The sequence below is a fragment of the Erpetoichthys calabaricus genome, chromosome 9 (assembly GCF_900747795.2).
Source record: "Erpetoichthys calabaricus chromosome 9, fErpCal1.3, whole genome shotgun sequence".
Taxonomy (NCBI): domain Eukaryota; kingdom Metazoa; phylum Chordata; class Cladistia; order Polypteriformes; family Polypteridae; genus Erpetoichthys; species Erpetoichthys calabaricus.
The window spans coordinates 185,560,415-185,577,733 of record NC_041402.2 but is presented as its reverse complement, the minus strand read 5'-3'; the positions used below and the strand labels follow the sequence as shown (position 1 = coordinate 185,577,733).

The 17,319-nt window shown below is 40.7% G+C and overlaps 1 protein-coding gene across 3 annotated transcripts in view; it reads left to right on the top strand.

Annotated features, from left to right (window-relative positions):
* Positions 1-17,319, top strand: part of nup214 (nucleoporin 214) — a 122,568-nt gene that overhangs the window by 15,956 nt on the left and 89,293 nt on the right. For 2 of the 3 annotated variants that reach the window (XM_028793027.2, XM_028793029.2), the window contains exons 11-14: positions 5,108-5,266; positions 8,964-9,393; positions 11,461-11,576; positions 14,750-14,838. In XM_028793027.2, the coding sequence (XP_028648860.1) occupies positions 5,108-5,266; positions 8,964-9,393; positions 11,461-11,576; positions 14,750-14,838 (794 nt within the window). The remainder of the gene's footprint in view (positions 1-5,107; positions 5,267-8,963; positions 9,394-11,460; positions 11,577-14,749; positions 14,839-17,319) is intronic. The other variant, XM_051932280.1, reaches the window with a different exon arrangement.

Below are 17,319 nucleotides of genomic sequence, written 5' to 3'. Positions count from 1 at the left end.
GAAAGAACTAGAAAGAGAGTCGCTGTTGAGGTAGCACGCCGAAGCAAGACTGACAGAACGAAAGAGAAAGTTGGAGTTGAGGCAGCACGCCGAAGCAAGACGGACAGAAAGAGAAAAGAGAGTCGCAGTTGAAGCAAAACGCCGATGCAAGACAGAGAGAAAGAAAGAAGGACTAAATGTAGCAAGCGGATAAAACAAAAAGAAGAGTTGTTGGATAAAGAGAAAGACGGCAGGCAGGACACAAGTGCAGAAATGGTGATCAGTGAGTAAAGAGAGTGGTTGAGAAAAAGGGAGAAGGAAGAATATACAAAACAAGGTCGGTGTGTTTTTTTTTTTTATTTGTTTTAAAGTGGCTTGAGTAAATTCTCAAGTGAAGGGGCCAGTTTCTGTGTTGTTTGTTTGGCCACTACGCACCCGAGCTACGTTTGGGGCCCCCAACGGATTCAGTAATATTCATTGACTGTGGAAATATGTCCGGGTGAGCTCACCAATAGTGTCGGGACCAATATATATATCGGGTTATAAATAAGTTACTGTTTGTGTTTTATGTATAGTGTGTATATTGTAAATTATCAATTTAAAAAAACTGTTTCACTTTCAATTTAGTAAAGAGAGTTTTGTTTATATATTTGAGTAACTGATTTGATTATTGATTATAAGGTTGAAGGTGGGTGATTGTGTAACTTCCCACCATAGAGGTGGCGACACCATTATAAAAGAGCTCAGGACCTTGCATACCGATAACGGAAGGGTGTTGCAAGGGGGTTACATTACTTTAAAACTTTTAGTAAAAACAATATTTGGAAATAACTTTTCTTCCAGATCGCATTGAACTTTGATTCCGTGTTTGGACTTGCATCGTGACAACACAACGTATAACTGCCTATGAGTGAATATCGTTTCTTTTTTTTCTAATAAATAAAGCGACTTTTTAGAATGTTTGTCCATGCTCTTTCTTCTTCGCTTAGTTGTTGACGTGTCATCTAGAACATATAAAATTATTGTCCTGATAAAATAAGAGCTGAGAGCACAGGAACTGTGTCTGACAAAAGCATTCACACGACTGAGGTTAGATGACCGTGGTCTTGTTTGGAAAATAGTTGTAAGTAGGGTGTGACTTGAAAGAATCAAATGGCAAAATTCACCATCTCGCGGGTCTTGCTTCCAAAGGTTGCAAGTAGGGCGTGACTTGAAAGAATCTCATGTTAAAAGTCTCCGTCTCACGGGACTTCATACCATGCCAACGTATTTGGAATCTTTTTTTTTTTTTTTATTTTTTTTTTTATATTTTTATTTTATTAATTTTCATTGTAATCATTCCATACAAACAGATCCATTTATAACCCAACAAATTTGAAAACAAATCAAACCCCATCCCTGAGAAGGAGAGCTTAGCTAAAGGAAAATTTCTTTAAGCTTTTTAATAAGGCAACATTAGACAAAAGAAGGGGAGAAGTAAATACCTATATAAATAAGAGATGGAGAAGGGAGTTAAATACAATAATAGTTAATTCTCTTATTCTAAAATAATATTGATTAAATCCTGCCAAGTTTTGAAAAAATTTTGTACAGATCCTCTAACTGAAAATTTGATTTTTTTCCAATTTCAAATAATATAAAACATCAGTTTCCCACTGACTTATAAGAGGAGAATTAGGATTCTTCCAATTTAACAAAATAAGTCTGCGTGCCAAGAGTGTAGTGAATGCAATCACCGTTTGTTTGTCCTTCTCCAATTCAAGTCCATCTGGAAGGACACCAAACACAGCTGTTAGTGGGTTAGGAGGGATTGTGATACTAAGGCTGTCTGAGAGGCACTTAAAAATCTTGGTCCAAAATGATGTTAGTTTGGTGCAGGCCCAGAACATGTGACCCAGTGAGGCAGGAGCTTGGTTGCAGCGCTCGCAGGTCGGATCCTGGCCTGGAAACATTTTGGACAGTTTTAAGCGAGACAGATGAGCTCGATATATAATTTTTAGTTGAATAATTCTATGCTTTGCGCATATAGAACTCGAGTGAATTCTCTGCTTTGCTACCTTCCACTCCTTTTCTGATATATTGATTAAGAGATCTTCTTCCCAATGTCCTCTTGGATCTTTGAAAGGTAGGGACTCTAATAAGATTTTATATATTGCGGAAATAGTGTTTGTTTCCTCGGAATTGAGCAGTATTTTTTCCAGCATTGTGGAGGGTGCAAGGTGGGGGAAATCGGGCAATTTCTGTTTAACAAAATTTCTAATTTGAAGATAGTAAAAGAAATGTGTAGCTGGGAGGTTAAATTTTGAACGTAATTGTTCAAAAGATGTAAATATGTTGTCTATATAAAGATCTCTGAGCATTTTAATCCCAAAACTTTTCCAGGTATTAAAAACTGGATATACTTGCGAAGGTTGAAAGAGGTGGTTCCCTTGCAAAGGTGCCACTGATAAAAGATTTTCCATCTTAAAATGCTTCCTAATTTGGTTCCATATTCTGAGTGAGTAAAGCACAATTGGGTTATTAGTATATTTGCGATAACTTTCATTTATTGGAGAGCAAAGCAGGGAATATAAAGAAGTACTACAGGATTTTACTTCTATTGCAGACCAAGCCTGTGTATGTGCATTTATTTGTGTCCAGGTTTTTATGGCTTGTATGTTTGCTGCCCAGTAATAAAACTGAAAATTAGGTAAAGCCATGCCACCTTCTGCCTGAGGTCTTTGTAGGGTCGCTCTTCGGATACGTGGGTGTTTTGAGTTCCAAATGAATGAGGTTATTATTGAATCTAACTTTTTAAAAAACGATTTATTGATATATATTGAAATGTTTTGAAATAAAAAGAGAAGTTTAGGAAGGATATTCATCTTAACAATGTTAATTCTTCCGGCTAGAGTGAGATGAAGGGTTGACCATCTATGCAAGTCTTGCTTAGTTTTTTTCCATACAGACGCCAAAATTTTGTTGATAAAGAGCTTTATGTTTACTTGTGATATTTACCCCTAGGTATTTAAACTGATCTGCTATGGTAAAAGGTAGGGTGTCTAATTTAATATTATATGCTTGTGAGTTCACTGGAAAGAGTATACTTTTATTCAGATTAATTCTAAGACCAGATATCTTTTGAAATTCTGTTAGTGCTGTTAAAACAGCAGGGACAGTGTTTTCTGGGTCCGATATATATAAGACCATATCATCTGCATATAGAGAAATTTTCTGTTCCAGTCCTTCTCTGACAATCCCCTTTATCTGATGAGAATTTCGGCAGTGAACCGCCAGCGGTTCAATAGCGATTGCAAACAACAGTGGCGACAAGGGACATCCTTGTCTGGTACCACGTTCTAGTTTAAAGTAGTCTGAGCAAATTTTATTAATACAAACTGAAGCTTCTGGACTGGTATACAGTAGTTTAATCCAAGCACAAATATTCGGGCCAAACCCAAATTTCTCCAATGCAGTGAAAAGGTAATTCCATTCGATCATGTCAAATGCCTTTTCTGCGTCTAATGATAGTAATATCTCTGGGGTGTTTGATTTTGCTGGTGAATATATAACATTAAACAAGCGTCGGAGATTTGAAGATAGATGTCGGCCTTTAATAAATCCAGTTTGATCTTGTGATATTACCGAGGGCAGCACTTTCTCCATCCTTCTAGCTAGGATTTTTGAGAGTATCTTAACATCATTATTCAGGAGTGAAATTGGTCTATATGATGCACATTGTAACAAGTCCTTATTTTGTTTAGGAAAGACGGTGATTAATGCTTGTCGAAATGTTTGAGGTAGTATTTGGTGGTCTTTAGCTTCTGTAAATGTTACCAATAAGAGTGGAGCTAGCTGAGTGGAGAATTTCTTATAAAACTCTACGGGGTAACCATCAGGGCCTGATGATTTCCCGCTTTGTAGTGACTTTATAGCGTCTAGTAATTCTGTTAGCGTTAGAGGTTTATCTAGTTCCTCAGCACTTAAAGCATCTATTTGTGGTATTTGTGAATTATCCAGAAATGCATTAGATTGCGTGTTTGGAATCTTTTAATTCTCACTGGCAACATGAATTAGACGATCTACAGGTCTCTGACTTAAAGTTTAAATCCGAACAATATATTCGATCTCTTTTCACTGTTCCATTATTTCACCGAGTAATAATTTCCGTTTGTTTGCGCTAATGTGATCTTTACTATCCTTTTTTTGATACTTTCGAATTTTTGTACTTCTATTATCTCTAACCTGCTCTGCATGTGTATCGCGCCAACAGTTTTGAATTCTTTACGACATGCGACTTTGTCATCTACTCTTTGTCTTTTATTTCCGGCCCTGGGCGTGGTTAAATCTCTTGGCACAAAGACTTGTCTCGCGGGACGTGTAAGTGTCTCTCCGTGAAAATCACGTCTTGTCTCCTAAGATTTTTTTTTTTATAATAGAGAGACAAGTGTGACGTGCATACGCACTTACTCAAAAGAGATTTATAAATGTAGATAACATGACAGCTTTTTTGCCCTACCATGTATTTGATGATGAAGAAAAAGAAACAAACACTGAAATACACAACACAATCGGTCTGTAAAGGTTGACGTTAAGCCTTCCCCATACCAGTCTGTCGATCTCTGCAGCTTGTTTACTTTGTTTCACCCAATGTGTTTAGTTTCAAACTAAATATTATTTAAGTTGTTCACATGATTCAACTTCCTGTTTATTTTACTCTGCAGTTATTTGTTTACATAATAATGAATATTATTATTCAAGTATGATTTGTACTGTGTGGACCATTCTATACTTTTTTTTGTGGGGGCTTGGAACAGCTCAATACTGGTTCTCTGACAGGTAGTCAAGGTAAAATTAAGCAATTTATGTTATGGGTTTTTGAAAGGCAAGTCAATTAAAATCAAAGCAACCAAGAATGTTGCATTAGCAGCAGAAACTGACTCCTAAATAAGAAAGTGGCCCTATTGAAAACCTTGAGCCCCTGCAGCCCTCCAGGAAGTGAGTTTAAGACCCCTCCTATAAACAGTATATAAAATGTTACGGCAATCATTTATTGAGTGTATCAGGATTTTACATTTCCTCCTTTTGTATAGCAGCTTGTATTAATCCAGAGAATCATAATTATGGTTTTATTGTTTGATACTTGAAGCTGAAGAGAAGACTCTGCCTCCAGCTCCAATACTGATGTTGCTGTCCACGGATGGAGTTCTTTGTCCTTTCTATCTAATTAACCAGATACCTGGAGCAAAATCGTTCATTTCGGCTCCAGGGTTATTGGATTTAGAAGGCGAACGAGAGCTACAAGCAGGTAAATTTTACATAATTTCTTTGTAATCCTACAGTTAATGATGGTCTTTTTGCTAAAATCTTGCTGTATATATGGTTGCAAGGACTTGATAGTATCACATAATTCCTACAGATCTGCAGTATCAATGTGCCACTTCAAACATCTCAATCCATGTAATCCTTAAGGTGCTCTTTTGGAGTTAGATCTTTAGACTTAGCAGTGATTTCAGGTTACTTCAATGTTTCTGAAACTAGCCAGAGAATGATGCATGTTTTATGACACTCTGCTGCAAGAGCCCACTTTTAACTGGCATGGAGAAATGGCCCAGACACGGGTCACACAAGTCCAAAACACACACATTTATTCCTTTTTCAGCACACAGTGCACAAACCAGTAACAATAAGCTCCAGCCTTTTCCTTCCTTTCTTCTTTTCTTCTCTCCTTCTGCCGCCTTCACCCCTCTCCCGCAAGCTCTGTCCTCTACCTCCCGACTCCAGCTCCTCAAGTGGAGTTAGGCAGCCCCTTTTATGTTGCACCCAGATGTGTTCCAGGTGCACCCTGACAATCTTCCTGCAGCACTTTCTGGTGTGGCAGAAGAGCTGCAGTCCAGGGTTTAAGGAGTGTCCAGGCACCCCGTAGTGGTGGTCGTGGGCCTCCACAGGGCTGAGCTTCCAAGCTCTGTTCCCATGGCCCTGACGCCAACCAGGGTTGATGCCCTCTCGTGTCCCGGGGAAGATATTGTTTCTCTTCCGGTCCTTCCCTTTTCCAGGCGTCCCAGCCATCCATTACACTGGGTAGATTATGACCATAAAAGGATGCATAATCCTTTCATAATCCTTTGTGGTTGTGCTGATGACACTTTACAGGCATTAAAGAGTCCTAATGCATCCTAACATACCCTTTCTTCACACTACTACACTGCAGATCTTTTTAAGTCTTGTAAGTTACCAGGTGTGGCCTCCGTGGATCAGACTTGTTTTTTCAGCACATCATACAGATACTCAATTGGATTGAGATCCTGAGGATTTTGAGGCCAATTCAGCACCTTAAATTCCTTGTCCTGTCCCTTAAACCATTTCTGAACACTTTTTGCACTTTGTCAGGGCATATTGACCTGCTGAAAGAGTCCACTGCCTTCAGTGAATACTGTTACAGTGAAGTGGTGTATGTGATCTGCAATAATCTTTAGGTAGGTGGTACTTGTCAAAGTAACATCCACATGAATATGCTAGGACCCAAAGATTCCCAGCAGAATATTACCCACAGCCTCGCGCTGCCTCTGCTAGCTTGCTTTACTCCCAAAGTGCATCTGCGGCCATCTCTTCCCCAGGTAAATAACACATGCACCCAGCCACCCACATGAATCTGAAAGAAAGTGTAATTTATCTGGCTAGGCCACCTTCTTCCATAACTCCATGGTCCAATTCTGACACTCATGTGTCCGTTGTAGGCGCTTTGGACAATGGACATGAGTCAACATGGGCACTCTGACCAGTCTCTGGCTGCACAGCAAGCTGCAATGTCCTGTGTGTTCTCACATCTTTCTCTCATAGCTGCCATTACGTTTTTCAGCAATTTGTGCTACATTTGCACTAATGTGGGATCGGAACAGAAGGGCTAGCTTTTGGTACCCCATACTCATCTGTGAGCCTTGAGCACCAGTGACCCTGTTGTGGGTTCACTGGTTGTCCTTTATAGTACCACTTTTGGTAGGTATTAAATCAGGTTAGTGGGAAGACCCCACACAACCTGTTGTCTAGTAATCATAATTTGGCCCTTGTCAAAGTTGCTCAGATGCTTATGTTTGCCCTTTCTCCTGCGTTTAACATATCACCTTCAAGAACTGACTGTTCACTTGCTACCTAATACAGTGGGTATAGAAAAGAATCCCCCCCCTTCAAAATATTCTCATTTACAGCCTTAAATGAAAACACACAAACTAATATTTTTCCAGTTTTACTTACTCAAGTAACATCCAAGTGAAATATATCACAGCTACAGTTCAAAAGAATTAAAAAAAATAAATAAAAAACAAGAAATACTGAGATTAATAAAGGATTACCCCCCCCCCCCCCCCCCCAAACAATATTTGTAAACTCAATCAGGTGGGAGTAACCACCATTTCCATTGCAGACCATGGTTACTGGCTTCCACCTGTGATCAATTGTAATCAGTATGATTAGTGAAGCTGTTCCTGGAGCATTCATTCCCTTGCTTGGTAGTGCAACTGACAGCAAACAACTGAATATGGTTGGCAAACCACTTTCAAAAGATCTCAGGGATAGTGGTGTGGACAGACATAAGGCAGGAGATGGATATAAAAAAATCTCACAAGGCTTTATCAATCCCAAGGAGCTCAGTAAAGTCCATAATAAAGAAGTGGCAAGTGTTTGGTACTACTGGGATCCTCCCTGGATCCCCTCCAAACTAGATGAAAGAGCAAGGAGGAAACTTTTAAGAGAGGCTACCAAGAGGCCAATGGCCACTTTGAAGGATTACAGGATTTTATGGCAAAGAGCGGTCATTGTGTGCATGTGACAACAGTTTCACAAGTGCTCCACAATTGTGGCTTGTTTGGGAGGGTCGCAAGGAAAAAGCCACTTCTCAAGAAAGGCCACGCTAAGGCTCGTTTGAGCTTTACCAAAATGCACCTTGAAGATTCTGATGCCAAGTGGAAAAGGTCTTATGGTCAGATGAGACCAAAGTCAAACTATTTGGCCTCAATACACCTGGTGGAAATCCAAAGCAGGTCACCATCCATAGCACACCATACCTACAGTAAAGCATGGAGGTGGCAGCATCCTGTTGTGGGGGTGTTTCTCTGCTGCAGGGCTTGGGGTTCTCGTTAGAGTAGAAGGAAAAATGCATGGGGCAAAATATTGTCAAATTCTTGAGGAAAACCTGTTGCTCTCTGCCAGAAAGTTGAAGATGGGCAGAATGTTCACCTTTCAACATGACAACGACCCGAAGCCCACAGCAAAATTGCCCACACAGTGGCTGAAGGAGAAAAAAGTGAATGTCCATGTGTGGCCCAGTCAGAACCCAGACCTAAATCCCATTGAAAATCTGTGGAAAGATTTGAAGATGGCAGTCCACCAATGCTCACCATCCAATGTGACCGAACTTGAACAGTTCTGTAAAGAAGAGTGGGGGGCAAATATCACACAATCTAGATGTGCAAAGCTGATAGAGAAGTGTCCCAACAGACTCAAGGCTGCCATTAAAGCAAAAGGTGGTTTAACAAAATGACATTGGTTGGGGGGGGAGGGGTGGTGGTGATCCTTTATTAATCTCGGTATGTCTTGTTTTTGATTTTTTTTTTTTTTTTTTTTTTTTTTTTTTTTTTTAATTTTCTGAACTGTAGCTGTGATATTTTTCACTTGGATGTTATCAGTTGCATTGAGTAAGTAAAGCTGGGAAGAAATATTTGTGTGTGTGTGCTTTCATTTAAGGCTGTAAAGCAAATAAAATGGGAATATTTTGAGAGGTGCCATTGTCACAAAATCCATCCATCCATTTTCCAACCCGCTGAATCTGAACACAGGGTCACGGGGGTCTGCTGGAGCCAATCCCAGCCAACACAGGGCACAAGGCAGGAACCAATCCCGGGCAGGGTGCCAACCCACCCATTGTCACAAAATAGTCAATGTTATTTACTTCACCTGTCAGTGGTTTTAATGCTGTGACTAATCCGTGTATATAATTTTTTTTTGAATAGCAGCCCCTTCAGTACCACTTCCTAAAGTGAATGTTACTCCGGCTCCAAAGCTTCCAGTGCCCACTTTCTCTATGCCATCCATTGCACTGGCTCCACCAAGTTCTGCAAGCACATCTGTTCCAGGAGAGACCAAGGTGTTGCCCACAGGTTTCTCATTCTCTGCTACAGCTGTCGGCTCCACTCCTTTCGCTCTATCTCCAGCAGCATCCAAACTAGCAGTGTCAAGTTCAAATGTGGATACATCATTATTGACTCTCTCCAGCTCTAAAATCTTGGCAGCGCCCACTACAGGGCTGTCACTTTCTTTTGGCATTTCTAAACCTTTGGGAGAAAACTTTGTTACACCACCAGGCATGTCCACTCCAGTCACTGGGTTTAAAGCTAATTCTGAAGTGTCCACACTGGCACCTAAAGTAAATCTGAATGACAGGTATGTGTCTTGCTTGCATTCATTATTTGTACAAAGTCTATTTCAAACTTTTGAATTTTCTTGAATGCTACTATTCTATAAACTGCTAATTTTTTTGCTTATCTGTTTTCTGTTTTCTTTTTTTATCCTCTTTGATATAGCCAGTTCTTATATGTATAACTGACAATTCTTATACAGTTAGGTCCATAAATATTTGGACAGAGACAACTGTTTTCTCATTTTGGTTCTGTACATTACCACAATGCATTTTAAATGAAACAACTCGGATGCAGTTGAAGTGCAGACTTTCAGCTTTAATTCAGTCGGGTGAACAAAACGATTGCATAAAAATGTGAGGCAACTAAATGTTTTTTTTAACACAATCCCTTCATTTCAGGGACTCAAAAGTAATTGGACAAATTAAATAACTGGAAATAAAATGTTCATTTCTAATACTTGGTTGAAAACTCTTTGCTGGCAATGACAGCCTGAAGTCTTGTCTCCTGGACATCACCAGATGCTGGGTTTCCTCCTTTTTAATGCTCTGCCAGGCCTTTACTGCAGCGGCTTTCAGTTGCTGTTTGTTTGTGGGCCTTTCTGTCTGAAGTTTAGTCTTCAACAAGTGAAATGCCTGCTCAGTTGGGTTAAGATCAGGTGACTGACTTGGCCATTCAAGAATTTTCCACTTCTTTGCTTTAATAAACTCCTGGGTTGCTTTGGCTGTATGTTTTGGGTCATTGTCCATCTGTATCATGAAACGCCGCCCAATCAATTTGACTGCATTTAGCTGGATTTTAGCAGACAGCACGTCTCTGAACACCTCAGAATTCATTTGGCTGCTTCTGTCCTGTGTCACATCATCAATAAACACTAGTGTCCCAGTGCCACTGGCAGCCATGCACGCCCAAGCCATCACACTGCCTCCCTCCACCGTGTTTTACAGATGATGTGGTATGCTTTGGATAATGAGCTGCTCCACGCCTTCTCCATACTTTTTTCTTGCCATCATTCTGGTAGAGGTTGATCTTGGTTTCATCTGTCCAAAGAATGTTTTTCCAGAGCTGTGCTGGCTTTTTTAGATGTTCTTTAGCAAAGTCCAATCTCGCCTTTCTATTCTTGAGGCTTATGAGTGGCTTGCACCTTGCAGTGCACCCTCTGTATTTACTTTCATGCAGTCTTCTCTTTATGGTAGACTTGGATATCGATACGCCTACCCCCTGGAGAGTGTTGTTCACTTGGTTGGCTGTTGTGAAGGGGTTTCTCTTCACCATGGAAATGATTCTGCGATCATCCACCACTGTTGTCTTCTGTGGACGTCCAGGTCTTTTTGCGTTGCTGAGTTCACCAGTGCTTGCTTTCTTTCTCAGGATGTACCAAACTGTAGATTTTGCCACTCGTAATATTGTAGCAGTTTCTCGGATGGGTTTTTTCTGTTTTCGCAGCTTAAGGATGGCTTCTTTCACCTGCATGGAGAGCTCCTTTGACCGCATGTTGTCTGTTCACAGCAAAATCTTCCACATGCAAGCACCACACCTTAAATCAACTCCAGGCTTTTTATCTGCTTAATTGATAAGGACATAACGACGGACTTGCACACACCTGCCCATGAAATAGCCTTTGAGTCAATTGTCCAATTACTTTTGAGCCCCTGAAATGAAGGGATTGTGTTTAAAAAATGCTTTAGTTGCCTCACATTTTTATGCAATCGTTTTGTTCACCCCACTGAATTAAAGCTGAAAGTCTGCACTTCAACTACATCTGAGTTGTTTCATTTAAAATTCATTGTGGTAATGTACAGAACCAAAATGAGAAAAAAGTTGTCTCTGTCCAAATATTTATGGACCTAACTGTATGTTCCTGCTCTGATATTGAGAGGGGTGTTTAAGCTGATTTTCCTAAATAGCCTCCTGGACATGCCTGTATTAATAGTGGTCAATTCTATGAATAGGCATTGCAGTAAAAAAAAAAAGTGTCCTGAATTTAAAATCTTTTTTTCTTGCTTGTTATTGATTTGTGATCTGTACTTTAATATTAATTGTTCCTTAGCCCAGACTTAAACCCTGTTACTGTTTTTCCTTTTTTCTCTAGGTTATCCACAGACAAGTTTCCTTTAACCTCTACACCAAATCCTTCATTTGGAAGTCTTATTAACCAGAGTTTAGCTCCTCCTACATCAGCACTTAATAGAAGCAGTGCAACCCTGGGTAGGCAAATCTTATAACCTCCTGTAATGATTGTGAGAGATTTGTGTCTGATCTTGGCATCACTGGGTGTAGAACAGGGCCAGCCTTCGACATCGTGTACCAAGATGAACTTGCACAATCATGCATGTGGGGCTAGTTTATAGTTTGTTGTCTCCCACATTGTATACAGTCCTGCTAAACAGGATTACCACATTAGAAAATGGACAGACAGGTTTTATTTTTATTTTAACCTGAAGAATCTTGAAAGTACCAACATACACTCTATTGCCAAAAGTATTGGGGCACCTGCCTTTACACACACTTGAGCTTTAATGGCATCCCATTCTTAATACAGAGGCTTTAATATGAAGTTGGCCCACCCTTTGCGGCTATGACAGGTTCAGCTCTTTTGGGAAGGCTTTCCACAAGGTGTAGGATTGTGTTTATGGGAATTTTTGACCAGGAGAGCATTTGCGAGGTCAGGCACTGATGTTGGCTCACAGTCTCCATGCTAATTCATCCTAAAGTTCTATCAAGTTGAGGTCAGGGCTCTGTGCAGGCCAGTCCCGTTCCTCCACACCAAACTTGCTGATCCATTTCTTTGTAGACCTTGCTTTGTGCACTGGTGCACAGTCATGTTGCCATCCCCAAATTGTTCCCACAAAGTTGGGAGCATGAAATTGTCCAAAATGGCTTTGTATGCTGAAGCATTAAGAGTTCCTTTCACTGGAACTAACTGGGCCAAGCTTCACCCCACACCATAATTCCCCCCCACCAGACTTTACCCTTGGCAACCGCCAAACCCAGACTTGTCCATCGGATTGCATGATTTGTCACTCCAGAGGACACGTCTGCACTGCTGTAGAGTCCAGTGGGGGGTGTGCTTTACACCACTTTATCCAACACTTTGCATTGCACTTGGTGATGTCAGGCTTGGCTTCGACTGCTCAGCCATGGAAACCCATTCTATCAAGCTCTCTGCACTGCACTGTTTTTGAGCTTTTGGAGGTCTGTAGCTATTGACTCTGCAGAAAGTTGGCGACTTTTGGCAACTGTGAACCTCAGCATGAACTCTCCCCGCTCAGTGATTTGAAGTGGCCTACCACTTCAGGGCTGAGTTGCTGTTGTTACTAATTGCTTCCACTTTGTTATAATATCACTAACAGGTGACCGTAGGATATTTAGTAGCAAGGAAATTTCACGAATGGACTTATTTCCCAGGTGGCATCCTATCACTGTACCACACTTGAATTCACTGAGCTCCTGAGAGTGTCCCATTCTTTCACAAATGTTTAAGGAATTCGTCTACATGCCGAGGTGCTTGATGTTATACATCTGTGGCCATTGAAGTGATTGGAACACCTGAATTCAATGATTTGGAGGGGGACCCAATACTTTCGGCAATATAGTGTATGTGATTAAACAATCCATTGTCTGCTGTGAGGTTCCACATCTGCAATAAAAGCAAGTAATTGGAAATCTTTTTTACCGGAAAAGGATAATAAGCCTATGATCAGCAAGGCAGCTGATCTGAGAATGCTCCCAACCTGCAGACGTTTTTATGCTTGACAACTTGGAGATCAGTTATCCAATTGCGCAAAACACGTAAGGACACACTTCAGATTTGTAACAGTGCTAGATCAACAAAATTATTTTTAAATCTTTATACATGTTTTATTTTTAATGCAATTGGAAGAACCATTCAGAAGCAAAATTTATAATTATGCTCTTGAGATCATCAATTCATTGGCGTTTGAAAAAAAAAAATGAGTCACCTCTGAATGACAGCTGAATTCTTTAAACAGCAGAAGGTCGAAGAACCTCGTGTTAACTCGGCCTCTCTGTGTATATCCATACCACAAGATTCCCAGTTAAATAAATATACCAGTTACTCGCATGCCTCTTGAATCAGAAAATTTGAAACAATAGAATTGTGTTGACCATCTCTTGACAGTGGTATATTAAAATGGACTGACCCTTGTATATTTTTGCTAGATGAGAACGAATCTCAGTGTTAAAAACATCATGATAGCACAATATTTGATTTTTTGCAGTTTTGGGGGTCTGGGTTGATTTTTTTTTTTTATTGTGAAACAGGAAAAATACACTAAACCACTAATGCTAGGCATGTGTAATTCATGTATTTTTAGTACACCAGAAATAGTCTTTTTCTTCTGGCAAAATCTGCACCATAGAAACTCCTTTCAGACTCCAAACTGTTTGTTCACTCCCTCAAGAGGAATTGAGTTGATGAAACTGATGGGTTTAAGTGTAAATGTATTTTTACCTGTAAAAAGTGATTTATTTGATGTTCATTGTACAAAAAAAAGAACTCTTATTAAGTCCTTTCCAGTAGAAGGCATTTCATAGTGACCACAGTGACTGAAATTTTGTATTTACTGTAAGTCAACTGAATAGCTAAATACTCTGTTTTATTCATCCATCCATCTATTATCCAACCCGCTATATCCTAACTACAGGGTCACAGGGGTCTGCTGGAGACAATCCCAGCCAACACAGGGCGCAAGGCAGGAAACAAACCCTGGGCAGGGCGCCAGCCCACCGCAGGGCACACATACACACACCAAGCACACACTAGGGCCAATTTAGAATCGCCAATGCACCTAACCTGCATGTCTTTAGACTGTGGGAGGAAACTGGAGTACCCGGAGGAAACCCATGCAGACACGGGGAGAACACGCAAACTCCACGCAGGGTGGACTCGGGTCTCCTAACTGCGAGGCAGCAGCGCTACCCACAGTGCCGCCATTCAATATGATGAAAATGGTCTCAGGTTAAGAATAAATTGAACATCTGTGCATTTTTTGAGGTAGTAGGAGGTCCATTAACAAACAGAAGAAATGATAATAATAAATTGTCTTGTGGAGTAAATCATCAGAGGCTAAGCAACTTAACTTTTTTGTCAAGTTTAATAAAAGCAAATGTTTGAAAACAATTCAAGGTTTCAGAACATGGATTTTGACTTTATTATTCCAGCATAAACCCTTTATTTGTGTTGGAAGAAAATCATTTTTTTCTGAAACAAAATGTAATCTATAAGTGATTGATTTATTTACCTTTTCCTGCATTCATATTTAACATTTCACTTATAAAATTAAATTGATTTAATGCATATTAATGTTACCAAAATATATTTTAATATCAAGTACATTTCTTTGCCTTTTGTCTTTCAGGATCTTCCTATCCGTCCCCTCCTGTATCGGGGCAGAAGCCAAGCGCTTCTACAGCACCCTCCAGCAAAAGCAGCATCAACTCATTTAAGGTAAATGTTAAAGTGAGGTTATGAATAATCGTATTTGTTGTTTCTTATTTGGATTGTGTGGGTGACGTGCAAGTAAAACTGGTACTTCAATATACCAAGAGTTTACAATGCAGGTGTGATCACATGGACATCGGCTCATTTGCATACAATTTAGCTGATATATATATATTTTTTTAAATAATTGTATATTTTGTTTTATGTTATAGTGCCAGTCTATATCTGATGTTACCTGCAGGAATTTTAAAATAATTTAGACAAGCTATTGAGCTCAGTTGTTGCTGAAGTCCGATTTGTTTTATTTACTAGAAAAGACAGAAACTGCATTACTTTTTAAAACAGCAGGCTGATTGTGTCCAAGACGTGAAAGTCCTGTCTTGCAAAAAAAAACATGTTTCTGCACAATTACACTTTCACATTTAGTGATGAGAAAAGTCTTCTGAAAATTGGACTAAAGCGTATTGAAATGGCCTTGCTTTTTATGTGTTTGAACTTGGAAAGCTATCCTATTACATTTTCTTCAAATCTGATGCTGAAACACAAGATGATGGAAGAAATTGATGGTCTTTTTTTAATATACTGACAGAAGTATTGTGCTGCTTAAACACCTTTTAATACTTACCCACTTGCCAGTCAATGGTATCAATTCCTTCATCCTCCAGGAACTGCCTGCATACTTTCACCACATGAGGCCGGGCATTATCTTGCACCAGGAGGAACCCAGGACCCACTGCACCAGCATAGGGTCTGACAATGGGTCCAAGGATTTAATCCCGATACCTAATGACAGTCAAGGTGCCATTGTCTAGCTTGTAGAGGTCTGTGCGTCCATCCATGGATATGCCTACCCAGACCATCACTGACCCACCACCAGACCGGTCAAGCTGAACAATGTTACAGGCAGCTTGACGTTCTACACAGCTTCTCCAAACCCTTTCACGTCTGTCACGTGCTCAGGGTGAACCTGCTCTCATCTGTGAAAAGCACAGGGCGCCAGTGGTGGACCTGCCAATTCTGGTATTCTATGGCAAATGCCAATCAAGCTCCACGGTGCTGGGCAGTGAGCACAGGGCCCACTAAAGGGCGTTGGGCCCTCAGGCCACCCTTATTAAGACTGTTTCTAATTGTTTGGTCAGAGGCATTCACACCAGTGGCCTGCCGGAGGTCATTTTGTAGGCTCTGGCAGTGCTCAAACTGTTCCTCCTTACCCAAAGGAGCAGATACCAGTCAGTCCTGCTGATGGGTTAAGGACCTTCTACGTGGGGCCCTGTCCAGCTCTCCTAGAGTAACTGCCTGTCTCCTGGAATCTCCTCCATGCCCTGGAGACTGTGCTGGGTGACGCAGCAAACCTGGCAATGGCACGTATTGATGTGCCATCCTGGAGAAGATGGACTACCTGTGCAACCTCTGTAGGGTCCAGGTATGGCCTCATGCTACCAGTAGTGACACTGACCGTAGGCAAATGCAAAACGAGTGACAAAACAGATGAAGAGGGGAAAAATGTCAGTGGCCTCCCTGCACCTGTTAAACTATTCCTGTTTTTAGGGTCATCTCATTGTTGCCCCTCTAGTGCACCAAAGCATCTGACATTGATTAAACAACCCCCTCTGCTACTTGACTGACCAGATCAATAGCCCAGAAGTTTCATTGACTTGATGCTATACTCTGATTAAAAAGTGTTTCCTTTAATTTTTTTCAGCAGTATATTAACTAGGCTGTGGCGGGCTGGCGCCCTGCCCAGGGTTTGTTTCCTGCCTTGTGCCCTTTGTTGGCTGAGATTGGCTCCAGCAGACCCCCGTGACCCTGTAGTTAGGATATAGCAGGTTGGATAATGGATGGATGGATATTAACTAGGAAAGGTTGGGGGCCTGTGCTGATAGCGCATTGAGGCACTCGCCCCACGACGAACCGCCTGGATTGGGACTCGATGGCAGCGAGTTACACCTCAGCACCACATTGGAACAGTGTTGAGTTGTTGTTTTTTTATGGTGGCTGGAGTGCCAATCCTGCCACCAATCCCCAGGTTTTCCCTGCAAGTTGGAGGGCTGACTGCAGATTAATGTCATACCGAGGACAAAGCAATTGAAGGTTAAGGGCCTCGCTCAAGGACCCAACAGAGTAGTCACTTTTGACGTTTACAGGATTCAAACAGGCAACCTTCAGATTGGCAGTGCAGATCCCTAGCCTCAGAGCCACCACTCTATTGATAGACACACTATTTTTAATTAATCACACACGTTAATCATTAATTGCATTAAATACATTAATTACACTACAAAAATTAAACGTAATAGCAGTTGCAGGAGTTCATAGATGTAGTCTGTAATTTTTAGCACAATATGTCTAAACGTCAACAAATGAAGAAGTATGACTAGTCTTAATATTCTGTAACAATCAGGATAGAATTTTAGGAGTAGAAGGAATTGAACCATTAGGATTTCTCAATGTAACAGGTTTCGTAGTGTTTTGGCCGTAGTGCTTATC